This window comes from Amphiprion ocellaris, chromosome 20 (genome assembly GCF_022539595.1).
Source record: "Amphiprion ocellaris isolate individual 3 ecotype Okinawa chromosome 20, ASM2253959v1, whole genome shotgun sequence".
Lineage (NCBI taxonomy): Eukaryota > Metazoa > Chordata > Actinopteri > Pomacentridae > Amphiprion > Amphiprion ocellaris.
Genome location: NC_072785.1, coordinates 24,269,556 through 24,297,198, shown reverse-complemented (window position 1 = coordinate 24,297,198; position 27,643 = coordinate 24,269,556). Strand labels below are relative to the sequence as shown.

Genomic DNA, 27,643 nt, shown 5'->3' with positions numbered 1-27,643 from the left:
TGGCCAGGTACCATGTGGACATCTTCCACAGCTCACTCATCAAGCTGACCTCCATCTTCATCCTAGCCCTTATTATCATGACTATCTGCAATCTGACTTCAATGCATTTCCATCATCATCCTCAACACCTATGTCTCTGTTGTTCATCATCACTGTTGCAAATTCTTAGCTTTATCATTTAAGTTAGTCGATTAATTTCTCATTTAGATAATATTGTAGGCTCTTAACCTAAATTCACGTAATAAATAGTACTGTAGAGTCTTAACCTCAATATTTAAAGTAGTTAGGTCAATTTGCTTGTTATTTCTCTATTGGAAAGCACTTTGGCTCATTGGCTGTAGTTCTAAATGTACTTTAAATGTACTATATAAGCAACAGTGACTTGACTAAGAAAAATTAAAAGAAAAAAAAACAATATTAATCACCAGCAAGGAGTCAATATAAAAAAAAGCCTTCCTCCCACACACCCTGTTGTAGTCAAGCTTTAATATCTGTTACTTTCACTCATTTTATTTCACATTGAAACAATAAGTAGGCATTAAATTGTTCTTGGAAAAGTTTGAAGTGTAAGGTTACTGTGTTTAATGTACTTTTCTACTACTGCACAGCTGACAAGGAGCCAGCATCAAATTTAAATTGGAAAATACTTGTTTTTTCCACTGCCTTCTTGTTATATTTCATAAGATCTATAATAGAAAATGATAGTGACTGTAGCTGTGATTCTGCTGCAGCCTCCAGTATGAACAGATAATAACATTTAGCATTATATAATCTTCACTACAGAAGAAAGAGCAATAAAAAAAGGTTGTATTTGAACCATTTTATTGGTGGATAATGCATATCTACATGACAAATAGATTTCATGTGAAACTGTGTTGTAAGATTCATAAGACATAGTGTTCATTGCGTTTTACTGCAGGCTTTAATCACTGAGTTCCCTGTTTAGGCGGAATCACATTAATAATAATCTTTCCCATGTTTCTGTTGGCCTCCATGTGTCTGTGAGCCTCTGCGACGTCCTCCAGACTGAAGCTGCTGTCGATCACTGGCCTCAAGGAAGCCGACTGAGCTGAGAAATGTGGTAAAACTCTGTGTGAAAAAGCCTTTACCAGGTCCGCTTTGTACTGCGAAGAGAAAACGCACAATCAGGCCCAGTTTCAGACGGACATGTATCAAAACTCACTGATAAATTGCCTCATTATGGAATATTAGGCACAGACAGAACAGAGAAGTGCAAAACTGTCAAATTTCCACTGGACATGAGTCAGTATGTTTGTACGCAGAGATGAAGAAACACAGCTGGTGTCCGACTTCTGCTTTCTCACCTGAAGGCTGCGAGAGCGAAGGAGGCTGCTGAGCAAGTGGCCTCGCTTGGAGAGCAGTTTACCCAGCAGGTCTCCCTCCACGGCTCGGCCTCCCATCGTCCCGTACAGAACCCAGCGGCCGTCCACAGATAAACAGCTCACATTCTGCTCCCAGTTGCAGCCACCGATGCAGTCCAGGATGACGTTTGCCCCCTTACCTGTGAAATTACAGGTAATATTTTATACCATCCTTTTTCACTGCACTGGAATTAATGAAGCCTCAGTTACCAGTAGAAACATGATAGTAAACTGTCATGAACAAAAGCAAGAGCTAACCTAAATAGAATTAAGTCATCGCTAAAACACACGACAATAATGATACATTTATTCATAAAGCACCTTTAAAAAACAGAGTTGACAAAGTGTTTGACAGACAGGGCAAAAAAGGACACTCCAAACAGAAGGAAAAAGACCAGCATGGGAAAAGTGAAGAGACAGTATTAAACATGATTAAAGATTTACTAATTAAATCAATACACCACCACATAAAAAAATAAAAGCGCCAAAAATGTCACATCCAATTAAAGAAAAAGAACAAGTGGAATAAAATAAGGTAGTGGGTAAAACCATGAAAAAAGGCTATAACAAAAAATATTAATAGTAAATAAATAAAATAAAGGAAATCAAATAGTGCATATATGTATTGCACAAAACAACAATAGAAAATTCCTGCATGTTTTTATGACAAATTCAAGGATACATCTGTTTATATTCAATAAATCCCATGAAAAGACTAAAACCAAGGATTAATTGATCCTTCTATCAAGTGCTATCAGTCTGTCATGTCTATTTTGTCTGTACCACACAGCATAATATTCATACAAAATAATTTATTTTATCATTAGTAATAATAATGACAACAATAACAATAATTTATTATCATTAAAATTAATTGTGAAAAACACTTCTGTCTGTTTCACTGAATGATATACTCCTTGATTAAGATGGACAGGGGGACACTATCGTTTATTCTGAATGCATTACATACATAATCCTGAAGCTAGACTACTATCAATCCTCAGTTCAAAATAGTCCCCAACTGACAGAATAAAAAATTCTTATACATTGTTTTGGAAATTATTTAGCTTGAAACTACGTATGTCCAACTTGTGTAACAGATTTATTTTGGAAAGTACAGATGGAGAAGATGGAGATTTGTTGAGAAAACAAAGATAGATTAATCCTTTAAAGTTTAAACCTGTGACTAGTTAAACTCTAAGTTGATATTCTAATATTTTAAACTCCTCTCTCTCTCTCCATGTTTTACATTTTCATCAGTTTAAAACTAGAAGAACTGTGTAGCTGTGAGCATTGACTGCTTCCATCTTGGCACTGGAGAATAAATCCCAGAGAACGTCTGTATAATACTAATGTGTTGCTTACTAGATCACTGCAATAAGAAGAAAACAAATATGCTAAAGTAATGACCGTTACCACCCTGTCTTCTGTCTGCTCAGCTCACCTCCTGTCAAGTCCTGAACTCCTTTTGCAAAACTCTCTTCTCTGTAGTTGAATCCAGCTGCTGCTCCCAGTTTCTCGGCCATCTTCAGTTTCTCTTCGCTCCCTGCAGTGACGACGGGAACGGCACCAAACAGACGAACCAGCTGGACGGCGGCGGTTCCGACTCCGCTGCCTCCAGCATGAACCAGAACCACCTCACCCTCCTTCACCTGGGCTGAAGCAGAGACAAGAAACAGGTGCAGAATTTAAAATCGGCCTCTTGTTTGTAATAAAAAGTTGTGTAAAAGGTCAAAAAAAAATGATGCAGAGATTTTAGAAAATGAATCCCACTTCAGCTAACATTTATCTGAATTATATTCAAAATAGATTCATGCATTTGTTTTATTTTCTGATTGGACAAATGAAAGAAATAGTTATTCCAATGATCTCTAATAATAAAGTATTTTAAATATATATACAGTGTTTACTATATATGAAATTATTATTGCCAGTACTGCTTATTAACAGTTAAAAACTGCTTCATAAATGATTATTTTATGTAAAAATAAAACTAACAAAATAAATAAAATAAAAATAATTACAGTAGAAATAGTACAATAAAATTATACATGTATTTAATAAAAAGGACATACTTAAAAAGAAAAACCTATAAATAAATTTAAAAAGTACATGGCTAAAATTAAATATTTCTGTGAATATTTTGTAACAACAGCTATGCTATAATTACACAAAATCACATAATAGAACAAAATTAAGTTGTAAATTTGAGGAAAAGAATCCCACTTCATGTGACACTGATCTAAATTAGATTTGATTACATTAAAAGTATCTGTCTGCATTTTGACAGATATCATGATATCAGCCATAATTTTAGTATATATGATCATTTCAAATTTCTTTTTTTACAGAAAGAAGACTCAAATCTTTGACTGTCTCTACCAAAAAGTATATCCCTGAACGTCCAGAGAATAAGAATCATGTGCCATTTCTAATGGTACTTTGTGATATATTTAACCACTATCAATTTATTTGCAGCTCCTTTGATTTGCATTATTGGACTTCAGATGGTGGCATTTTTTTTTTTTTTTTTTTTTTTTTTAGCAAAGGTCACAAAAACAAGAAGATGCTTGTACCTATAAAAACCAGCAGCTGAAACGCAGTGAGCCAGGCTTCTGGGATGGCAGCAGCCTGGCTGAGGGTCAGATTAGAGGGAACAGACATGAGAAGCTCTTCGGGGACAGAAACATATTCTGCATATCCTCCTCCACAGAGCAGAGCCATGACCCGGTCGTCTGGCTTCCAGTCCATTTTCACTCCTGGACCCAGAGAATCCACGGTACCGGCGACCTCCAGGCCCATGATGTCACTCTCACCCGGGGGAGGTGGGTAAAGGCCTCGTCTCTGAGGGAAACACAAGATAAATGGAGCAGGTTTAATGAGCGGAGATGTGTTCGATGACTGTTTTCACAGATCACACAGTGACATTTACAGTAGATTGTACAGTATGTGGTCTGTCAGAACCTGTAGTAAATCTGCCCTGTTGAGAGCAGCTGCATGAACTTTGATCAGGACTTCTCCATCTTTAGGTTGAGGTCTGGAGACGCTTCGCAGTAACAAACTCTCTGGACCTCCAGGTACGTCAACACACACCGCCTGCATCATATTGGCAACACTCGAACACCCGTGCCAGGCCTAAAAAAGAGAATAAAATAGGTTTTGTTTTTTAATAAATGCCTTTCTTTCCTGCAAACAGTTCAACTTTATGAAGGTCTGGTTGAAACACTTACTGTTTGGCTTCTTAACAAAAATCTTCCAGTTTGCAGGATGTGATGCATTTGAGTTTCAGCAGTGGCAACTGTGATTTGATACACAAAAATAAGAGAAAAATTAGGTAGTTAGAACACCAGTTATTACAGAAAACACACTTATATTCTGTAACAGGCAGTTTCACAAAAATGTAGGGGCAAACTGATTAACTGAAAAATGACTATAAGTTATACAAGTATAAGTTAATGTTCCACTATGGATCTTCCTACACAGTTTATTCTTCATAATAAACTTCTAAATATATGGATTTCTCTTCAGGCTTTTACTCTGTGTATGCACATGCACTGGTGCAGCTCAAAAACTATGAATATCATGAAAACGTTTTCATTTAAATCTAAAAGTAAACTGTTTTACCTTTGGAACTCATTACACATAAAGTGAAAATTTTCATGCTTTGCAATTTTCTCACTTTACATATAGTCAATTTAGAATACATGACATTTTCACTTTCTTAAATAATGGAGAAAATGCACTTTTTCACTTTTGTTCTAATTTTTTGAGATGCACTAGTATATAGACTATTTAACGTACAGGTTTACAGTTTCTGTTGTTTCTAATCACTTATGTTTTGCTTGGTGATACACTTGTTTGTTGTGTGATCAAATCGCCATATTTGATCTTAAATCTGTGCCAATATTTGAAGTTTTTTTTCCTATTTTTGTAGACATTGTCAAAAAAGTTGATAACACTATTTTATTACTTACTGCATCCCTCATGTATATTAATGAGTGGACCAAAAATTTGGAACATTTTAAAAGGCTGTGTAGTCAATCTACAACCACGACATCCCACTATGACCTCAATAATAAACAAAAAGTAGAAATACCAGAGGTGTTGTATTGGATTGCATTAGATCTCATAGGTGTATATTATGAATATATACGTTTATTTTTGCATATAAATAATAAAGTAGCTGGCGTGTGTAGTTTTGCAGAGCTCTGTGTCTCCTAATGTGTATGGGTGGATGAAACATTGTTAAATGTTGTTGTTACCGTCGTTGTTTGGTAATTTTGCTGAACCAAACTTGCTTATGAGCGTTAACAAATATCGCGCACCGATAAGTTTAGACCCCTTTGGCTTTCCGTACCAGCGCCGAGCTACAGCTAGTTAGCCGTTAGCTTAACTGAGTAGTGAAAGGCGTTCGACTAATAACAAAACTATTTAGCGGAAGAAAGGGGAAGAAGAGAGTAGAGGGGAAATCACAAGAGAGAACAGAAATCAGCAGTGACCGTAAAGTGTTTCAGTAGTGACCAGACAGACGCTGAACTTCCACGGCTACGTTGTAATTAGGCGTTACGCAATGCGCATGCGCTGCAATGTCAAACTGTTTAATTAAAGCACCTTAATCAGTACAACTGATTAATTAAATTACATTACTGCTACGAATAGAAGAAAATGTAACAGTTTGGAGACAACGTACAGCTGATAAATGACAGTTATTAACTCTGCTACATGTAAATAATGTTCAGACATGAGAGAAAATGAACTCACCAGGCTGCAGAGTCAAGAGCTGATCAGCTTTGAGGAGGCTGAGAGACTTTTTGGGAAGTTTTGTTGAGCCATCTTCAACACTAGACTCTGTTTGGCGCGGGAGGGATCAAACTCCAGAGGGGGAGGCTCTCTAACCAAAGACAGGGGCTGTTAAAGGGATACTGACCTGTAAGAATGAGCCAAAGACTCCTAAAGTCTTGTTTCTGGAAATTTGCAGGATATTAATTGAGCAGACTGTGTTCAACAGTTAATGTTATAATTTATATACAAAGTAAATGTGTAAAAGTAAAGAAAAAACGCTGTTCCACTTTAGAAAGATTAAAGCATTTTGGGAAGAATATTTTGTCCTACATGTGGGAGAAATTAATGAAAATAAATTTCATCAATGTTAATTTTTTTTCCAGTGTACGTATATAAGACAAAAAGAACTTCAGTTTTGATTTGACTATTAGTGTGTCATATCTGTCTTTTTCCTCCATTTCTTCTTTATTTCATACCAGGAAAGAGTATTCTAAAAGACTTGTTATGGTCAAAAATATGAATGACTAGAGGAGCAGTTAACAGTTAATTGCTTCCTCTTCAAATGTAAAAGACTTTAAACTGACAAAAGTAAAGAGAATTGAGAAATTTAGTCATGTAGAGTTAAATTCCTGCCAGTGATGAGATTACAATAACAACACAAATTTTCATTAGTGATGAACACACAGTACCAGTGAAAAGTTTGGTCACACCTTCTCTTTTAAAAGTTTTTATTTATTTCAATTAAAATTAAGAATCTAAACTATGAAACATATTCTGGTTTCCATATGTGTTCTTTCATAGTTTTGATGTCTTCAGTATTGGCATCATACCTCTTGCATTCCCCCAATACCGGTTAGTGCATATTCAATACGTACCTGGAACCTTTAGCACTAATTTGTCGTAGGACTGGTCGGAGTGGGACCTACATCCTGTTTATGCAAGCTAGCGCTATGGATAGCAAAGCGAATATATGGAGGCTCCAATTTGGAGAAATTGACGAAAATGAGCTAAATTGTGGTAAGATAAAAATCTGTACCAGCTTATTGTTTGCTTATACAGCTGATTTGTTAAAATAGACTTCATGTGACAAATATTTCTTCACGCAATTTGAATATTTCTGTTTGTAGCGAAATCGCGACATCTGTCCATAATATCTACAACCGGTCATAATGCTGTATTTAGATGGACTTAAACACTCATACATTTTCTTTAGGAATATATATATATATATATATATATATATATATATATATATATATATATATATATATATATATATATATATATATATATATATATATTCATGTGTATATATGTATATATATATGTATATATAGTAAATAAATGCAGGCATCAAGAGGTTAATCTATAATGTAGAAAATAATTAAAATAAATTTAGACCATTGAATGAGATAAGTTGTTCAAACTTTTGACTGGTACTGTGTACTGGTATATGGGACTGAAAACACCACTTAAAAAGTCCCAGAGTCCAAGATGACACCTTTAAAAATCTTAAAGCACCAAAGCCCTGAGATTTAAGTAGGGCTTCAACTGAAGCAAATTTTCATTATTTTCTCAATTAATTGGTTTGTTACATAAAATATACAAAAATGGTGAAAAATGTCTCACTGTTTCCCAAAGTCCAAGATGATATCCTCAAATGTCCTGTTCTGTCCAGAACCCAAAGACGTTCAGTTTTTTTATTGCCATAGGGGAGGAAATAATCACATTTAAATTTTTACTTTTTTTTTTTTCCAAAAATGACTCGAACTGATTATCAGAATAGTTAGCGACTGCTGTAACAGTAATGAACTAATCAATTTAAACTAAGCATTATGGCTTTAAGACTAAGTTTGCTGTCAAACAATACTGGGAAAAGAAATATGAAACAAGCTGGTGGATTTGTGGCAAAGCAAACCTTTCTCAGAAGAGAACTTTCACAACCGCTGTATTTTCAGAATCTTATTTCACTTTTGATATACACACGATGAGTTCAAAAGCAATATTTGAGTCAGACTCTCTGATAAGCTACTCAAGAAAAATATATTAAAAACTACTGAAGAAAGTCTACCTGGAACAAAAGAAATATTTTTTTATCAACTTTTTTTTTTTAACCTAATTATAGTAATTGAAAATGTGACAATAATTCCTTTTAAATAGGACAGTCTGAGTAATTCAGACTTGTGTTTATGCTAACTCACCATCCATAATGTAGAAACTCATCTCTGAAATACAGGGAACCTTTTTTTATTACATTTTGTTATTAGTTACAATATGATTAAAAAATTCCAGCCCCATTTTCACAACCTAAATTGAAGGATCATGTGATGCAGCAGCAGCATGACAACCAGTCATTACTTTACTGGTTGTGTAATGTGCAAAAGAAGCCCCGTGACTGCTGTAATTCAATCTTAAAGGAATGTGTCAATGCACAGTAACTGAACAACAATGCATCCACTTAACACACATTACAATGGGCTATTACATTACACACACTACACACGCCATGGCAGCAAATACACCTGTATGACTGAACACTAATCAGGTAAGAAAAGAACATTTTTGGCTTTAATTTACAGAGAAATAGTGACAACAAATGTTTATCTTCCTTTAGAAGGTGCATATAATGGATCTAATCTATAGAAGATCGGTGCTGCAGAGGGAGCTGAGAGTGTTGAACCAAAAGGAGGACAGAGATCTGCAGTTTAGACTGAGCATGTTGGACAAACAGCACAGATACACCTGCAGAATGCTTCAACAAAGAAGAGACTCGCTGCTAAATGAAAGGAGAAAAGTGGTGATGGTGAAAATCTGCGAACCAAAAGCGACCGTCGGCATCGCCATGAGAGAAATAGGCCAGCACAGAAACTTCAGCAGAGTTAATCACACATCCGATGGACGAATTTACCAAAATCATGAGGGAGAAGCCAAACCGACGGAGCAGAATCGATCAATTTCAGCTCCGCCGGTTCAACCCACGAGTTCAGTGAGACACAGAGGAAACATCCAGAGCAGTGTGTCGCTCAGACAGATGAAGAACATCGCAGGAATCGACTCGATTTCACAGAAAGAGCTGGAGAGGCGGCAGCAGAGAGCCAGAGAGGAAATGGAGAGTCTGAGGCAGCTTCAGAGGGAAACTTTACACAAGAGGGTGACGGCATTTATAGAGAAACTCAAGGACAAAGGCAACGTGGAAATACCAGTGGAGCCTCCATAGACGATCTTGAAAGCTCTATTTATACCTAAATACCTCAACACAAGAAAACCGATAGTGTTTCATCATAAACTACGAGTATGTACATTATTATTTTATCAAAATGTTAAAACAAAGCTGAATAAATTACACAATATCCCCCATTTTCTTCATGGCTGTCAAAGCTGTATGCACTGGAGTCTCCATAAGTAAGCTGCAGTTTTTCTTCCACTGATCAGAGTCGGGAAGCTGCTTGTCTGCAAAAAAAAAAAAAAAAAAAAGTAAATATTACAAAGACATAAGTTCACAAAAACGGCATTATTATACTTAAAGTGTACGTTTTTTTGTTTTGTTTTTTACAAACACCTGACTGACTTTTGATTCAACCTCTGACCTTTAAATCAATTAGTTGTCAACTAATATTTAATCTACAGCTATTTCAGGAATCTGAGTGATTTTTTTGGAGGCAATAAAGGTCAAATTTCTCTGATTTCAGCTTCTGAAATTCAAATATTTTCCAGTTTCGTTACTCTATAAACTGTAAACTGAATATCTTTGCGTTTTGAGATGTTTGAGGATGTCCTCTAGACCTTTGGGAAACACAGATCAACATTTTTCACCATTTTCTGACATTATATATTGAACAACTAATTAAGAAAATAATTGACAAATTAATCAACAGTGTGAATAATCTTTTGTTGCAGCCCTCCTTAGAAAATTATGTTTTTGTGATGACAGGCTGCTGTTGCTTCACTTATTTATTTGATGAAACATGAGAACATCTTGACAGGTAACAACATCTTCAAGTTGTTTGTTGTGCTAAAGCCAAAAGTTATATAATTTAAAAGACGTAAAAGAGCAAATCAGAGAAACAGAACAAAGAAAGATTGACTGTTGAACTTAATTAATTACACACAAGTTCAACTTTATTTATAAATCATTATCAGTCGACAAACTAATAAACTGGCTGATTGTTTTAGCTCTAATGCGATGTTCCAAAGGATAAAAATGATCCTGTGCTTGCTGTGAAACTAGTGAAATGCAAAGTTCTGTCTGTTTGATGGCACAGAATAGCATAAAAAAATAAGTGGTTTGTCCTGTGCTTTCAGAGCTGCACTGTTCGAGGATTATATTGTTACATACTGATGCTGTCGGTTCAAATCCTACCTTCACATTCAAAGTGGACTCGCGTTGGAAGACAGCTGCTGTGGTCTGTGTAGTCCAACGTGCAGAGAACGGCCGTCTTCGCACTCGGCACCTTGAACATCAGCACCAGTATCGAACACAGAACATTACTCTCCATCACTTCGACGGACTTATGTTGCTCCTAGAAACAAGCAGGAGGATGTTGTCAGTTAGATATTCTCTGATAACAAACACTACATGATCCTTGTGCTGCTATTACTGCCATAGTTCTGCTTCCTATAATGGAGAACAGAGCGAAACACTCAAATAGGCATTGATCATTTCTAAATCTTTTAAAATGTATGAATGGAACAAAAGTTCTGGGACGATAGCAAAGACTTTTACTGCCCAACATTCAGCCACACGAGAGGATGTAATTAGGTTCATATATAATATTGTGCAAAGGTTTTAAGGAATTAACATGTTTACATTTTTATCCATCTTGCATTTGAGGTGCATATTCACTCTGCAGCAGGACAACAAGCCCAAACATACAGTCATGAAGATTTATCTTCAGCCAAAAATATTCATTATATTATTTTTAATGCATTATTTTCAAAGTCTCCATATTTCACTCCAGAGTAATTTGTGCCTAAAACCAGCACCGTACTGTTGGGCCAGTTTCATCAATGTCAGATTATCAGTTATAACGATGTCATAAAAAGCGTAGAAAATTTACAAAATAAACTGCAGCACTGACAGGTTAAATAGGCTGTTTTTGATTTATGTGCTTGATGCTACATTTTCAAGTTTAATACATTTGTTGAGACTTTATTTGCAGTTCGTAATATTTTTAACAATATCTAAAATTACAGAATGAATTTGAATTAAACTAGAAGTTGAGTCTTCAAGTTTTGATTATTTTCCTTGTAAATTAATTTGCTGATTATTGACTGATTAACATTTTGGTCTCACAATGTCAGTTTTTCAGAGCCGAAGTTGGTTTTCGGACATTAGAACCAGTGAAGTTTTAGTATTTTGCTGTAAAAAAAAAATATGTAAGCAATTAAGTCAATTACTTTTCTGTCAGTTGACTAATCTATAAATTGTCCTGTCGCAAAGACATTTGCTGTAACTTTTAAGTTTGACCTTTTTTTTTTTTTTTTTTAAATTTAACAATCAGAATATTATGTTGCTGTGACACACTGATATGGGACTTTTTGTTTACTAGGTAACATAAATTTATATTTCACCATTTAGTAAACGTCTCTTGTCGACCCTCTATAAAGTTGCTGAAATTAGTTTTATATTTGAGATTGATTGCAGTCATTGCAGCCGCTAACTCTTAAGGTAGGTTTAACCCAGCCAGAATTAATTCATCATCATTGTCTTTGTTTTACTACGTCTGTAACCCTGTATGTTTTTCTTTTATGTTCGGTACAATGGATGAAAATTAGCTTTGTGTTAAATCAGCTTATTTACTCCAACCTTGTGTAAACTTATGAGATTGTACGTTCCATCCAAATAAATACATTTTTTAAAAAACAAACCAAAAAACACAGCTTCTGATTCTTACTCTGAGACATTTTCTGAGATATTCTTTTTGAAAAAAGTGAAGTTTGGCACCCTAAGAAGCTTCAGCTGCTGCTTGCGTCCAGCAAAGGCGTTGAGATGCTGACTGAGGGCATCCAGAAAAGCCCTCATGTTTGTCTGCATGTCGTTCACCTCGGCGAGGCTGTTTACGGGGATGAAGGGGGGGATGTTGTGGCGGCCGATCTTCACTGTCGGCTTCAGGTCAATCTCCAGGTTGTAGGTGTCCAAGTAGACGCCCTCGTATGCCGTCGCCAGAGATACACAAACTCCTTTACCTTGATGAGTTTTAATGATGTCATACCCACCTGGTGAAAACAGAGAATGAAGGAGAGGAGTGAAGCAGACAGATAAAGAGCTAATAACTAATCTAAAGGTGCTGTGCTTGTATTGTTCGATTTTTCCAACTAATCATCCGAAGAACTTAAGAAACCTAAAGATATTCAATTTACAAGTAAATGAGACACACAAAAGCAGCAAATCATCACATTTGAGAAGCTGAAGCAGCAAATGTTTGATATTTTAATGTGAAACAGCTAAATGTTGTTACCAATGAGGTGATGAGCGTGCAGCAGATCTTTCAGTTGTGTATGTCTGGCCATCAGTCGTAAAAGCTGTGAGTTTTCAGAGTCTTCTTCCATTTCCACATCTTCTTCATCTGCACACTGTTTGTCCAGAGACAACCTCAGTTTCTGGAGATTCTGTGACATGATGGTAAAACAGAATATAAAGCTGCAGTGACGTTTACACCTCGATAAACGCACATTGTCGTCAATGAGTGTAATAAGTATCTGACTATTCTGACAGTTGATTGTTGTAGTAATTTTGTAAGAACAAGAAATCTCTGATTCCAGTTTGTTAATTTGACATATTTTCTGTTTTCTTTCCTCTTCTGTGATGGTAAACTGAATATCTTTGGGTTGTGGACAACACAAGACAGTTAAGGACATCATCTTGACATTTTAAAACACCGATTGACAAGGAATAGTGAAATAAGGCTGTCTATTTTATTGCTAATTCAAAACAAATGACTTACAAAAAAAAGATCCTCCAGCAGGTTGGTAATTATTAAATTAACATATAAACATAAAACATTCCTGCTCATGTATTTACAAGACACTGACGCCACTGCAATTATAGGATAAAACGCGTATTTCCTGAATTCATGCGGTCTCATCATTTAGAAAACATTAATATCACATATTCATTAATGTTAAAAACTGTTTATTTTGTCATGTATTATGCAAATATAAACAGATGAAAAGCATATGCTCATATTCAAATTTAAGTACATACTTTTACTTAATCAGTATGTATGTAATACATATTTATCTTACGCCAAGTGCAAAAAGTTATATAATAATATAAAGTATTTTAGTTCATCAGTATATATGGAATATATATTGATCTTATGGTATATGTAAACAGTTATATAATATTATAATACAGTATAAATATATAGGCATAAGTCTGGGGTTGGACATTGCTACTTCATTAGGTTATTTGATGAAGTATATAATATTGTAGGGATTTTAACTATAATATTTAAATTAGGAACATTTTTATTTTAAATCATATTGTAGGGCCTTATCCCTTATATTTAAATCTGTCTGGTAAATTGGCATAATTAATCATATTGTAGGGTCTCAACTGTAATGTTTAGATTACTCAGGCAAATTTAGGTAATAAAACTCTTAAGTCTTTGCCTTGATGTCTATCATCTTGTATTGGAAAGCACTTATGAGTAAGTGTTTGGGATGTGATAGATAATTAACAATGACTTGATATTAAGCTAAGATAGAGCTTAATTAATCTAAAAGGAAATTCTTGTGCCAGATTATTGTTCAGATAAAAATACATGAGGACAAATGCAGTGGCTCATGGCAAAGCAATACAATATAAGTATGATAATTAGTACTTAAATTACTAAAAATCTAAATGCTGAAAATAAAAATAAGTTAATTAAAATAAGACAAAAAATATAGGGTTCATTGCTTTGTGTCTATTATTGACAAATTGCATTTTTCTTTCTTTAGTCTTTTTGTTTTAATCTTAATAATTACTATGGTGCCTTCTGGGTGACCTGCATTTGCGTTGTTTGTCAGACTACTTTGTTAGCCCTTGTGCAATAGATTTACCACTTAATAACGTTATTTATCTGTGTAATTAAGCCATAAAATAAATGCTACCTCCAGGAAGTGTTTGGTTTGTGTTGAGAGCTACAGATTCCTGACTGGTCTCAGAGTGTGAAGGTGTTAACATCGCCTCTGGTAATGAAAGTTATTAGTATAAACTGATAATCTCACCTGGTGTGTTTCTATTTCTGCCTCCAGCTGCTGCTTTTGCACCTTCAGCGCTTCAACTTTAGCCTTTAGCTCCTTCACCCGGCTCTGTTGCTGAGGCTGAGTCCTGCGGCTCCTTGCCTGAACCTCCAGCAAACTCAAATGACTCAAAACACCTGCTGGTAAAAAAACAAAAACTCTCATTTCACAACCACGAGTTAAGTTTGTCCCACTGGGCTAATAACTGACAGCGTTAGCATCTGCTAGCTAACCTAGCATCACAACAAACTGCTTTCCGGGTTAGCTAGCAGAGCCGCTAAGCTAGTTAGCCTTCAGTGATACCTTTCGTGGACGCTGCCTCCATGTTTCGCGAGTCTTTTTCTTTATTTCGCTGTGAATAATGACGCTGTTGAGCTACAAACATCCAGTACAAGTTTTTAAATTTGGCGGCTGCATCGTCGTTAGCAACACCGCCCACAACCGCAACCCCGGAAGAAAATTCTAAACAGTTTGCGATCATATGGAGCAGACAGAGAGGTTAGCCAAGGTGGGTTAATTCAGCATTTTGTGAGCACTACTAAAGAGCTAAACACATGAGAGCCATCTTAGTAGACGATTTCTTTCCTGTATTGTCTAATGTTGTTGTTTTTCTTCATGAAAATGCTCAAACCAGTTGCTTTTGACCAACGTGGCGCTCTTGAACGTCTCCCTAAACAGCATGGCGCCGCACTGATAGCGAGCCTCACCCGGATAACCACTGCTGGCGTCTAAAGGTGAGTCTGTTTCAGGTTATTTCACCTGGTTATATCTTTCTTACCACACCTCTGTCACACAGATGGGAAATTATTTTGACTAAGTGCATTTTCTGGTCACATTTCCTCAAGTTCACTTAAGTTATGCAGCAGTTGTCAGAGATTTGAGGGTCAAAGGGTGCATTAAGGAGCTACTTTTACACATCACATGAGGAATATATCAGCACTTGGAACAATCAGCATAAATTAGAACGTAAGTCAACAAGTGGGACTTTATTAAACCTATAATATTCCTTGCTGTGGTACTTAACAGCTTGTTTTTACTGACCTTGCTGTATTTTGTGCTTTCATCTGTGGTTATATTTGGGTTTCAGCTGTACTGATTAGCCAATTAATCAAAATTTCAGATGACAGAAAATTAATCAGCAGCCGTTTAGACAATTATTAATAGTCTGAGTTGTTTTTAAGAAGAAATGACCAAAATTATCTGGTTCCAGCTTATCAAATGAGAGCACCTTAACAGGACTGTAAATCAAAACAAGACTTCTAAAGATGCAAGGTGTATTTTTGTTTGTTTGGTTGTTTTGCTATTTACAAATGTGAATCAGAAATAGTTAATTGATAACCATCACATTATGAAAATGTCTTGTAGTTGCAGCTTAACTGAATATGATAGCAAATGATGTACACAGTTATTTTCCCTATTGATGAGGTGCTGTTTATTTTCTCGATTGTCTTTTCTTTTTTTGTCGTTGTTAAAAAACTGCTGTTCAATATTTCCCCAACCTGAAGTTGTTGTCTTTACAATGTTTGTTTTATCCAAGCAATTGTCTAAAGAACGTAGAGATATTCAGTTTATAACCATATGAGACACAGTAGAGCAGTGAATCCTCACATTTTCGATGCAGAAACTAGCAAATATTTGACATTTTCATGTGTACTGGAAAATTCTTGAGAAATCTGCCAAATAGGTTTTTGCTGATCTGCTAATTAGGTAATCGGCTAACTGTTGCAGCTGTTATTATCCCTGTCAGTGTGGATTTCAAACTGGATTAACTTCAACATTTTATTATAGCCAAAAAGCTATAATGGTCTATTCTCAGGAGAACAAATGTTTGAAATGACTGACTAAATCTCTCCCATCCACAGCTGGCCGCACTTGTTTAAACTTTTGATATCCGTAACCTTCAGAACTCACAGTTTGGCTGCTGCTGTTTGTTTTTTGCCACAGTAGCAGAGAACCTCCCCTTCGAAGCTCCCATTTCCAAAAACAGTTGTCAGTATTTTTGGATCAGCACAAGTGGGGGAAAGTTGTGTGACCTAATTTCGTCTGCACTATAGACTGTTGTGATCTACGCCGAGTCCCACTGCTCATAAAACGATGCCGTTATGCTCTGAACAGTTCATTTTAGGTGACAACATAGGCAGCAGTCACTTGATGTTTACCTGGGAAGAAACACAAACCAGCTCAGGGGAATCCAGGTTGTGCAAGTTTGTTTCTCTGCCACTCTGATAATGTGATAAAAATGTTTGGATGTGTATTTATAAAACACTTCGGGTGGCTTTCTCACACATTCAACCGGCTTCTTTTCCGCTTCTTCAAGGTTGCTGGACTCTCCTGACTGATGGGTGTGAACAAAGAGCGCTTGTCTGACTGTGGAGCTCACAATCTTCTCCAGCTGCAGCCAGGAGACGATCACAATGGACCCGTCCGACCAGAAGCACTTCACGGTTGTAGACTATGTGATATTTGCCGTCTTACTCGCCGCCTCCATGGCCATCGGACTCTACTACGCTCTGTCTGGAGGCCGTCAGCGAACCACGCAGGAGTTCCTGATGGCAGACAGGAGCATGGGGTGCCTTCCAGTTTCCCTGTCGCTCATCGCCTCCTTCCAGTCGGCCGTGGCGATCATCGGCGTCCCAGCAGAGATCTACACTCACGGTACTCAGTACTGGTTCATCGGGTGCGCCTACATTCTGGGCCTCATCATTCCAGCTCATGTTTTCATTCCAGTGTTGTACAGACTTCGCATCTCCAGCGCTTATCAGGTACGCTGACTTTTTTTATTTGTTGTTCTTGCTCTGGATTTGAAGGAGCGTCATGACCTGTAGTCCTCATGTTGTTCTGTTTCACAGTACCTTGAGCTGCGCTTCAACAAAACAGTGCGCATCTGTGGAACTTTGACCTTCATCTTTCAAATGGTGGGTGCAACACTTCAGATAATTAAGTCAGGATGCACTGATTCAATGTTTTAGCCCCTGATAGGGATTCAACTACCATAACAGTATCAGCACTTTTTTTGTCCCAGATGTAAAGCATTTATAGTTCAAAGATATTTTTCAACATTATGGGAAATATTCTCTGTATTCGTGAGACTCTGTCACATCTTTATGCTAAAAATAAAGACAAAGGTAACAGAATTTACCCCCAGGAACCTCCAAAAGCTCATAAATCCACTGTTGCATGATTCTGCCACAATGCAATAATTATAAAACCCACATTTTACCAAAAGGCATTCACACCTGGGGCAGAAAAGTTAATGAGAGAAAGCCTGAAATACTACCTGCCGCTAGTTAATTTCTAGTTGTCGTCTTTAAGAACCAGTTCAGATGTGACGTTTCATGGTAAAATGGTAAAATGATTTGTTGTCATACAGCAACTACATGCAGATACGTGTGTGATTTTAGTGCATTTAACCCATCGGAGTGCAATCAAATTCCAAAACGTTAGGCTGCTCTGAAACTGTTGGCAACTTCTGATTACATTTAAAAGGGGAAAAATCTGTTTTTAATTTATATTTTCAAATTTTGTTGACCTTTTGTAGCTGTAGATTTTAAATTACACCACTGGATTCAGCAAATATTATTGCAAGATGCATCTATTTATTTCCTTCAAAATCTTCTTTCCTTTTACCTTCATGAAGTCGATAGTTTGTGATTTCTTTCACTTACTTGGTTACAGGTTATTTATATGGGAGTCTGTGTGTATACTCCAGCTTTTGCACTAAACGCAGGTAAGATTGTTTATTTTACTTTGACTCAATAAATATGAGTAAATAAAATTTGTGGGTCAATGTGTTGCTGTGTTTTCTTTCAGTAACTGGATTTGAATTGTGGGGAACAGTGCTGGCCACTGGACTAGTGTGCACATTGTACACAACACTGGTGAGTTATACGAACGACTGTTTTCATAGAGCTAAACTTGATGTTCTGAGATTTGAATGATGTTGACTTGCTGCCTGTGATTGTCATCGCAGCACATTTAGAACCAACAAGATCCCATGAAATTGCACTTTGCTTTGAAGAAAATAAATGCATTTCATCCCAGAAAGATGGTAATTCTACAAAAAATGTCCAGAAATGCCTGTATTCTATGTCTGTTTCCTGTCTGGCATTTTAATGTCAGCATTTATCAGATTCATTCCCATGTCTGTTCCTCACAGGGTGGTTTGAAGGCTGTCATCTGGACAGACGTCTTTCAGACGGTGGTGATGTTTGCAGGGCAGCTGGCTGTCATTGTGGTGGGAGTTCTGAGGACGGGAGGAGTGTCTGAAGTGTGGAGGAAAGTCTGGGAGGGAAACCGCATTGCTGGTCTCGAGTGAGTCTCAAGTTTGTTTGTAGGAGAATATGAGGTCAAAAAGTTGCAAATCTGCTCTTAAGAAAATGAATGCCGCACTTTATTCCCGTTTGGCTGTTATCCCCTTTGAAAAATTCTTCTTGTGCAGCAAAACATTTCTCTCAGTGCTGCTACTGTGTTTGAAACACTCTCTGGAAGTCCTGTTGTGTAACAAGTACCAAGCGCTGTCTGTGATGTGTGCTGGATCTGTAACCGATGTGTCAAAACATCAACCCTTCAACATACATTTAATTATGCAGAGAGACATATCTAACAGTTAGGACAGGTGGGAAAAAGTTATTTGGTGGGTGCAGCCTGTGTCATGTTGGCACCTGCAGGAGTTCAGGTAGTTTTTGCTGAATGTTCTCCTCAGATGCGTCAGGGCATTAGAGTAGAATTTGACCCTGGGGGACAACAGCATGCAGGTTGGGCCAGTTTGAAACAGAATCTGATGTTTGTTCTCAGCACAAGTTTGACATTCCCCCATATGGCATTGTCAGAAATGCAGCATTTTTTTTCTTTAGAAATGCAGCATTTGTTTATTAGTTACTGATGATCAGAAATCACGTCAACATAGAACACACATAAAATGATCTTGCGCTGAGCACAGGCGTGTGTTCTGCATGTGTACGTTATGTACAGATACCGAATAACGTGACCTAAATATGTAGCGGGTGGCGGGAATTGATGGGACTCAGAAACACCCCCACAATTTAATCAATTGTTCCTTGTATCATTTCCGACGGATAAGTCCCGATAAGTCCAGAGCGGTGGATTTGTAGTAGGATCACAATCATGTGATTGTCAGCAGGCAGCTGACGTAGTGTTCACTGGTTGTCATAGTTACAGTGACGCCGTGCTGCTATCTTGCAATGATACAGACATCTTTAACAAATCCATGGATCCAGACTATAAGCCGCATCACTGCCAAAATCTAATCACTTGGTCCTTGTGTCATTTCTGACCTTCACTGAAAATTTCATCAAAATCCGTTTGTCCGTTTTTGAGTAATGTTGTGAACAGATGGAATAACAGACGGACAAACGTACGCCAATCGTCTTATAATTCCACCGCGTTCCTTGACAGAGTAATAAACGCCAGCAGAACAAACTTCCAGAAAGCATTCCAGATGCGACAGGAACCCTGGGAGCAGTGTGTCATTGCACAAAGGGACAGCAGGCAAATTTAAAGGGTACATTTTTAATTTTTTTTTTTAAGTGAATTCTCAAAACTTTTTGAGTGCACCTTGTGACCAGCATCAGGAATGGTTAGGGAATATCTGTGAAAAGGTTTGGAATCAGTTGTCTGGGTTTCATGTAGTTCTAGTCCTGTAGGTGGTCTATGGAAATCTGCGCTTTAATTTTGTGAATTTATTTGAAGAGGGAGAAGGAAAAATAATCTAATTTCTTGAATTTGTTGCTCAACAGTCCTTGTCATCACTTACAAATCGTGTTTTATGCAGTTTTAGAGAAGGTTTTTATCAGATAATGTTGCTTTTTGAGCCAACTGATGCAGCATTGTTGTTGATCTTATTTTCACATTCAGCAGTGACACAGCAACGTCATCATTCATTTGGAGTTATGCTTCTGTCCACTCAATGAATCTAAGGCTAATATTTGCTCTGCTTTCATATGTAGCGACTCCAGAGAGGAATATTTTGCTCTCTAGCTTCTTACTGCTCATCAGTATTTACCAGCAGCTCGTCACCACCTGTATCTGTCATCTGCTAACATTTAAACAGGAAGGTGTGGTCAGTTTATCAGAAGTTATTCACTGTAAACAGCTGCCTGCCACTCGGAAAGGATTTAGTGATAAGAGCAGAGAGAGACAACAAAACAATGAGCAGCAAATCTACGTTTTTTAAAAGCTGAGGACTTTTTTTGTATTGCACAGACATTTGATCCAAACTTAATGTACAGCTTTATTGAACAAATTAAAACTTTTGGGGTAAACATTATTTTATATTCAATTTGAAGCTGGCAGCCAATAAGTAAAACAACTTGAAACAATTTTTTTTGCAACGTAGAATCCATTTTCTTCTACGCTTTTTCTACCAGGCTCTGCATTAATTCTCACATCAAGTCATTTTGTTTTTTTCTGAGCAGTATCTGATACAAGAATGTCCTTCGAGATCAATAAAATTTTATCTTATCATATCTCTCATTGACTTTAATGTGATGTATGATTTGAGTTAACTTTAACACAGATCCACTGAAGCTATGGCAAACAGGAAGTAATAACATCTAGTCTGATTTGTGCAACTTAAACCAGAAGTAAAGAGCTAATCAGTAAACAAATTACTGTGTTTTGATTAAATGCTTCAAGTTACATAGTTCAGATTTCAGGATCACACACTCCTGCACGTGGTGATGTTTTATTGATTGTGCACTCTTTACGCTGAATGCTTGATGAGACAAATTCATGCGCACACATTTTATTCATCACGTCTTACAGCGTTTTGTCCATCTGTTTTGAATCAATATGGTGTCTTTTTAGTAATTTCACTAATAAAGTGCCCTTTTCTCTCCTGGTTTTAGCCTGAACCCAGATCCTACAGAGAGACACACCTTCTGGACTCTGGGCGTTGGAGGGATCTTCCTCATGTTGTCCCTGTATGGAGTGAACCAGGCTCAGGTCCAAAGATACCTCAGCTCACGTACAGAGAAAGAAGCTGTCAGGTATGCAGAGTGGAAGACAAGAAATTCATCACACAATCAAATGTGAAAGAAAGTCAGTGAGTCTCTATTTTACACGTGTTTTGATTTCACTGTTTGGACACTAAACAGGTACATTATGTAAAGTTAACAGCCAGTTTATAACTTGCATTCTTTATGTTTGTGTATTTGGAGGGTTTCTGTTGCATGAATTTTGTACATGTTGATTTAATTTTTTCCCGTGATTTATGACATTATAACTGTCATACTGTTCTGTTTCTAGTCATGGTTGTACTGTTTCCATAGAAGTGCAGGATTTTATATAGCAGTAAGAAATGAACCCACAGTGAAGTAAAATGTGACAGGAGCAGGAAAAACATCCAGAAGCTGCTTGGAGTTGATTGAATAGCTTCAGAAATCTCTTTACAATCTCTTCGTAATAATCAAGTGATTTCTGTAGAGTTCAATGCAAACCACTAGCAGAAAAATGACATGAATTTGACCTCAGATGTTATCGCTTTATCTGTACGTGTCTGCAGGTCCTGCTACATGGTGTTTCCCTCCCTGCAGCTCGCTCTGGCTCTCAGCTGTGTGATGGGTCTGGTCATGTTTGCACGATACTGTGGAGAAGATCACTCAGACAAGCTGGGAAGCTCCTCCAGGGATGCAGTGAGTTGCTATTTCCTCTCTTTTAGTGTCCTTATCCACTGAGGCATCATCCTTCTGTTCAGGAAATGTAGTTCATTACATTGTTGCTTTTTTTCCCTGCATCTAGAGATTACCCATGAAGAACAATCAAGAACAGTTATTATGTAGAGACATGTAAAAACTGCAGCAGCTCGAGGCTTTATTTGCATATTTTACAGTAATTCTGTTTAGCGGCAGAGAGACCTTGCATTGTCGAATGTGTGTTTTGTTTCTGGTAGCTAATACATTCATGCAAATCAAGGTGAAGGTTCCAGGAAAATATGCTAATGTTTTTCACAGATGGTGGTATACTTTGTGATGGACATGCTGCAGGGTCTGCCCGGCCTGCCTGGACTGTTCGTTGCCTGTTTATTCAGTGCAGCGCTCAGGTACAGGGTTTTCCTTAGTGTCAGTATATGAACATATTGTCTGATTGTGCCCACTTCAATATAGCCAAAACAGAATCTGTAAGCAATACAATAATGCCTGAGTAAACATTTCACATTTCAGGTGTTTTTATGGTTCGTGACATGATTTGAGATAAGTAAAAGTTGCTTTAACTGAGTTTGTCATTGCAATTGATAAATTTTTACCTCTGATTTTACTGGTTGTGACACTTTTCTGAGCACAGACTTTACAATTGTTATTAATTTGTCAATGTTCTGTTATTGGCAACCACATTTTTCATTCAACATTCTCATCAAATACATTTTATCAAGACTTTCTCTTGGCTAACTTTAATTCTATATGTATAAATACACTTCATTTGCAGTTTTTTGGGGGAAAATTAATGCATTCTAATACAACAGCGCCAAATTTTTTAGCTTCTAAAATGATTACATGGTTGAAAAAAAGCATCTCTGTATATTAATTTTAAGAAAAACTGAACATTACAACCTTCATGATGTGAGAATTTCTTGTAGGGCCTTTCAGCTACACATAAATTTTAATCATGTGTCCTCAGTTTTTTGTCAGTTCCCTGTAGTATACGCTTGTCAGTGTAGGTGTTCACAAGTTTAATTAAATTACAAGAATAAAATGCATAACCGGTTGTTTATTTTTGTGGATCCTTTTTAACTGTTATTTCTCATCATGCAATTAAGTCAGAATCTTTATTGAACAAGTAGATGAAATAATCATGAAAAGTCCCATCTTTAAGCTCACATTAACAAAAAATTAAAATGCAGATGATATTTTCTGGAACACGTGTAGCTGTATGTTACAAAAACCAAAACATATAGAATATTTTCTCATGCACAATACTTCAAAAAAACAAAGAGAAAAGTTATTTTTGTTGAACTGTCCTAACTGATTAGGCAGGTGACAAATTGTACCACCAAAACAATAGGTTTACATTTGAGTTTAATTAAATTAAATGAAAATGCATGATCTTTTGCTTTACTCTTTGAGTCCTCTGTTATGTCTCATCATGCAGCTGATTCAGAATCTTCAATTTTAGACAAGTAGATGAAATAATATCTGATGGTGTCTGAGTTGAAATGTGAAAACGCTGTCTTGAAAAGTTCCATCTTTCAACAGTCACAGAAAATGTAAAATGCAGATATCAATTAGTGATATTTTCTGAAACCTAAGTGTGCTGCAGGTTATAATAATGCAAAACAAAACATCTAGAATGCTTTGTAACTTGAAACACTTCACAACAAAGAAAAAAACATTTTTGTTAAACTTTCCTAACTGATTAAGCAGCTGACAAGTTGTGCCAAAAAAAGTTCAATTAAGTTGCATTCAAATAAAATGCTTAATATTTTGCTTATCTTTAAAAAGATGGCATTAATGGTTTGTATATTCTGGTGCATTTCCTGTGCAGCACTATCTCCTCTGCCTTCAACTCTTTGGCTACTGTGACGATGGAGGATCTCATCAAACCACATTTTCCCGCCATGACAGAAGCCAGAGCAACTCTGCTGTCCAAAGCTTTAGGTCAGTTCTCTGTAGCTTCAAGTTCTGCATCACAAGAGCTGCATCATGAACAGCAAGTTTGTTCTAAAGTTTTGACTTCTGTCTCCTCCATAAGCCATGTCCTATGGACTGCTGTGTCTGGCCATGGCCTATCTCACTCACCTCATGGGGGATTCAGTTTTACAGGTAAACTCGCATGATGTTTAAACTAATAATTAACATTTTTCACTGAATTCGCACTGATTGATGATCGTGTTTGAACTCCAGGTGGCTTTGAAAATCTTTGGGATGGTTGGTGGTCCTATTCTCGGCCTGTTTTGCCTCGGGATGTTCTTCCCCTGGGCCAACGCCATCGTAAGTTCAACTTCAGTAGATGTAGAGTCATTTGGCAATATACAATCATTGTATATTCTGCCTATTGTCTATATCAAACAAAAAGGGGAGACATATGACATTTTGGGACTCTAAAAATTAAATTTATCGGTGGCCTAAACAAATATAATGAATGCTAGAGGCAGTGTGACTTAAAAAAAAAGGAAGAACTGTTCTATAAATCCTGGACTTGTTAAGGGATTAGTGAAAGATGTAAAACCCCATATGGTGAAAATCTACTTCTATTGTGTTTTGTGGTTGTTTTAAACTTGGAGGTGGAAAAAAGAAGTTATGATATAAACACATTCACTCCTGCCATTCCTCAAGCCACCCTACAGCTTGTTAGCTACCTAGTCTTACAAGCCAGAGCTGTCGATAACACACACAGAGAGTGTTTTCTTCCTGAAGGGGGCGGGAACAGAAGCAGTTTATTGGTTGCCAGAGCAAAACAGCCCTAAATCCAGGAGTTATTATGGTCAGTCATGGTGAAATGAACCATCTTTACAGTATTTTCAGCTGAAATATACACTGTGGGGACATGAGAGACTAATAGTAATTTGCTTACAAAGGGGCACAATATGGGACTGTCTATTTAGCAGCTAGTTTAGCCATCAAACAAAAGAGCAGCTTCCTTGCACTTTGCAAATATGTTCTCATTAAAGCTACTTCTGCTACAACTGCATCCCTGTATTTAGAGATTTGGGGTTACAAAAGGTAGCCTCACTTTTGTCAAGACAGCTGACCTATGAGTTTTTTTTTCGGGAGTAGGTCTTACAGAAACGAGAAGAGGTGCAGCAGTAATGTACAGTATGAGAAGAATAATGCATTTTTTGCATGTAAACATAATCTAGTAGACCCCAGAAATTCAATTACAACTATAAATGTGAATAATATGAGCTCTTTAACTGAAAGTGTTAATTCAAGTAACATAAAATGATTTGATTTTTCACAAAAATAAGCCAATGTTGAGGGAAAAATGTTGTTTTCCTGTTGTTTCCAGGGAGCGGTGGCTGGTCTGGGTGCAGGTCTGACTGTATCTTTCTGGATCGGCGTCGGCAGCATCGTCACTCGTACCTCCGGCATGAAACCGCTGCCGCCTGACTGCCGAGTCGCTCTGCTGTCAAACGACACGACTGCCGCCATTCAGACGGCTCTCAGCAACGTCACGCTGAGGTTTGAATCACTCCGACAGCTCGGTATGTTCAGTTTTCACTCCGGTCATCTCACAGGTCAATCATCTCTTTGTCCTTCAGCCGACCCTCCGGCCTGAAGAGGTTTTATTCGCTGTCCTACATGTGGTACAGCGGGTTCAACTGCTTCACAGTCATTCTGATTGGCCTCATCATTAGCTTTATCACAGGTAGGAAAGTTCTTACACATGCTCCCTGTAATTCAGAGCTTTTCTCTTTAAATGTTTAACTACATGTGTTCCTGTTCAGGCCCAATGAAAGAAGAAGATGTGACACCAGGAACAATCTATCCCTTGTTGGGGAAGCTGCTTTGTTTTCTACCTGAACACCTCAAAAAGAAGCTCTGCTGTGTGACTCCTCTGGGACAGACGGTGAGTAGACGGATTAGTTTATTTACAGACAGGGGAAAACAGGTTCCTGCAATGAAGTTAAACTCAACATCGACTTGTTGTCCTGTTTGTAGTATTGTTTAGGTCTGTTCCTCATCATTGAGGATCAAAATGCAGAAGTTAGTAGCCACTGCTGCTGACCACTGAAACTGAATATTGAAAACTGCACCTGCAGCACGTTAGAATTTGATTACAAGGTCTGTTTAGAGCTGAGGGTCCGCAGTGGTGCACACAAACAGATCATTTGCAGGCTGTCAGACATGGAAACTTGATGATCAATTCAATCACAGGATGATGTGTGAATGATAAACATGTGAATAAAACCTTTTCTTTCTGTTCATATCCGTTCAATAAACCTGGTAAAATACACGTGACTCAAATCACAGTTGAGTTCTTCCATCTCAAATCATCAAAACCTTCAGCTTGAATATCTCTGATTTGCGGAAAGTCTTTAAAATGGTTTTAGGTTTACATATCAAGTACTTTCTGAGATAAAAACTTAAAAACTGCACCCGTTTTTGTTTACACATTGAAATGACAATATCTCAAGGACTATTACAGAGCATAATTCCTGCTAAACATCAGCATTTTAGCATCATCGCTGTGAGTCTGTTAACAAGCTAATAAAAAGAAACAACATGTGATGTTTAGTAGTTGAAATCAGCTACTTAAATTGATTTTCAGTGTCTTTTTTTTGTTTTTGTTTTGTTTTTACTGATTCTTGCAGCTCGCACCTCCACAAAGGTCGTCTCCTCCACAACACAAAGAAAGTAACGGACTGGTCGGAGCGTCACAAGAAGAGATGGAGAGTTTTCTTCCTGAAGCTCCTTTTGTCGAGTATGAAACAGCCGTTTGACGTCTTTCACGTGAGGCTGGAAATCGTCTCCACACAAAGCGCACTCACTTAAAATATACGTGTTTTTTTTTACTTTGGTGCCTTTGTTTTGTGACGCACCAAAAGGTCAATGGTCATGTTTTTTTTTGCTTTTCATGTCATCAAGAAAGGACTTGCAGCTGAGTCTGTTTATCACAGAGAGACACGACTGATCGTGTTATTTGTCGCTGACATTCAGTTGGTGACTTGCTTCATTTTTCATTACACGTGACATCACTGCACTATTCTGCTATATGACAATAACTAGATGTCCAGTGAGCTTCTTATGTTGCAGAAAGCTGCAACAGAATCCGTCTTTTCAGATTTCAAGCTCTGCACTTGTTGTTGATCCACAGTTTATCAGAAAATCAGCGTCCTGTTAGGATCTACTGGGAGCTGAATGTGTGTTTTAGCTGTTGAGATCTTCACCTAATCAGCTGCCAGGTATTCTTTTGATAAGGTCTTCCCTTTTTCCAAACGGTTTACAGCCACGACTTCTCAGAGTAAGAGTCTTGCATGTCAGGTTAATAAGCTTTACAGCCAGAAGACATGTTTTCTATCCTTAGTTTCTGTATACTTGACTATTGTTAGCACTACTGCAGCTTTGCCAGGAGTCCTGTGACGTGACAGCGCCTTACAGTTTAAGAATGTATTAGTGAATTTTGATTGTAAAAACCTTTTTCTAAAGGGGATTAAATATTTTGTAGTTAAAGTTTTGCTATGTTTTCTTGATTTATTTTCATCATCTACAACTCAAAATTACCTTAAATCATAGAAACAAATTTTTTGGGAAAAATATTATCCTAAAGAAGTACCTGATTAAAGACACACTGCA

At 37.1% G+C, this 27,643-nt stretch overlaps 3 protein-coding genes across 6 annotated transcripts; 1 reads left to right on the top strand and 2 right to left on the bottom strand.

The window, feature by feature from the left end:
- Positions 1-466: 466 nt before the first annotated feature.
- Positions 467-6,294, bottom strand: tp53i3 (tumor protein p53 inducible protein 3). The gene is made up of 7 exons (XM_023285497.3): positions 6,144-6,294; positions 4,613-4,680; positions 4,347-4,517; positions 3,959-4,226; positions 2,827-3,039; positions 1,326-1,522; positions 467-1,124 (listed from the first exon to the last, which is right to left on the bottom strand). The coding sequence occupies exons 2-7, from the start codon at positions 4,658-4,660 to the stop codon at positions 927-929; spliced, it is 1,095 nt and encodes a 364-aa protein (XP_023141265.1). The 5' UTR covers positions 4,661-4,680; positions 6,144-6,294; the 3' UTR covers positions 467-926.
- Positions 6,295-8,395: 2,101 nt separating this feature from the next.
- On the bottom strand, positions 8,396-14,874 carry cenpo (centromere protein O). Of its 2 annotated transcripts, none has more exons than XM_023285498.3 (6): positions 14,697-14,874; positions 14,379-14,533; positions 12,623-12,773; positions 12,109-12,380; positions 10,525-10,684; positions 8,396-9,614 (listed from the first exon to the last, which is right to left on the bottom strand). In XM_023285498.3, exons 1-6 carry the CDS (start codon positions 14,872-14,874, stop codon positions 9,505-9,507), a joined length of 1,026 nt encoding a protein of 341 aa, XP_023141266.2. In that variant the 3' UTR covers positions 8,396-9,504. The 2 variants fall into 2 exon arrangements, with proteins under 2 accessions (XP_023141266.2, XP_023141267.2); XM_023285499.3 differs by having other exon boundaries at positions 14,379-14,530.
- Positions 14,762-27,520, top strand: slc5a6b (solute carrier family 5 member 6). Of its 3 annotated transcripts, XM_035955187.2 has the most exons (18): positions 14,762-14,901; positions 15,028-15,127; positions 16,509-16,588; positions 16,711-17,155; positions 17,243-17,308; positions 18,069-18,120; positions 18,204-18,271; positions 18,550-18,704; positions 21,260-21,400; positions 21,916-22,045; positions 22,364-22,452; positions 23,892-24,004; positions 24,099-24,169; positions 24,251-24,337; positions 25,356-25,528; positions 25,609-25,715; positions 25,795-25,916; positions 26,662-27,520. In XM_035955187.2, exons 4-18 carry the CDS (start codon positions 16,808-16,810, stop codon positions 26,788-26,790), a joined length of 1,851 nt encoding a protein of 616 aa, XP_035811080.1. In that variant the 5' UTR covers positions 14,762-14,901; positions 15,028-15,127; positions 16,509-16,588; positions 16,711-16,807; the 3' UTR covers positions 26,791-27,520. The 3 variants fall into 3 exon arrangements, with proteins under 3 accessions (XP_035811080.1, XP_023141260.1, XP_035811082.1); XM_023285492.3 differs by lacking the exon at positions 16,509-16,588; XM_035955189.2 differs by lacking the exons at positions 14,762-14,901; positions 15,028-15,127; positions 16,509-16,588 and adding an exon at positions 15,172-15,359.
- The last annotated feature ends 123 nt before the right edge of the window (positions 27,521-27,643 follow it).

Bases quoted from the DNA above. Each gene is read 5' to 3' on its own strand.
- tp53i3 (XM_023285497.3), bottom strand. From the start codon at position 4,660: ATGCATCACATCCTGCAAACTGGAAGATTTTTGTTAAGAAGCCAAACA. The intron at 4,518-4,612 runs GTAAGTGTTTCA...TCTCTTTTTTAG, and splicing joins TTTTGTTAAGAAGCCAAACA to GCCTGGCACGGGTGTTCGAG. The intron at 1,523-2,826 runs GTGAGCTGAGCA...GTAATTTCACAG, and splicing joins AGTTCAGGACTTGACAGGAG to GTAAGGGGGCAAACGTCATC.
- cenpo (XM_023285498.3), bottom strand. From the start codon at position 14,874: ATGATCGCAAACTGTTTAGAATTTTCTTCCGGGGTTGCGGTTGTGGGC. The intron at 12,381-12,622 runs GTAACAACATTT...TGTTTTCACCAG, and splicing joins GCACGCTCATCACCTCATTG to GTGGGTATGACATCATTAAA. The intron at 10,685-12,108 runs GTGCCAAACTTC...GCTTGTTTCTAG, and splicing joins AGCAGCTGAAGCTTCTTAGG to GAGCAACATAAGTCCGTCGA.
- slc5a6b (XM_023285492.3), top strand. From the start codon at position 16,808: ATGGACCCGTCCGACCAGAAGCACTTCACGGTTGTAGACTATGTGATA. The intron at 17,156-17,242 runs GTACGCTGACTT...TCTGTTTCACAG, and splicing joins GCATCTCCAGCGCTTATCAG to TACCTTGAGCTGCGCTTCAA. The intron at 22,046-22,363 runs GTGAGTTGCTAT...TGTTTTTCACAG, and splicing joins GAAGCTCCTCCAGGGATGCA to ATGGTGGTATACTTTGTGAT.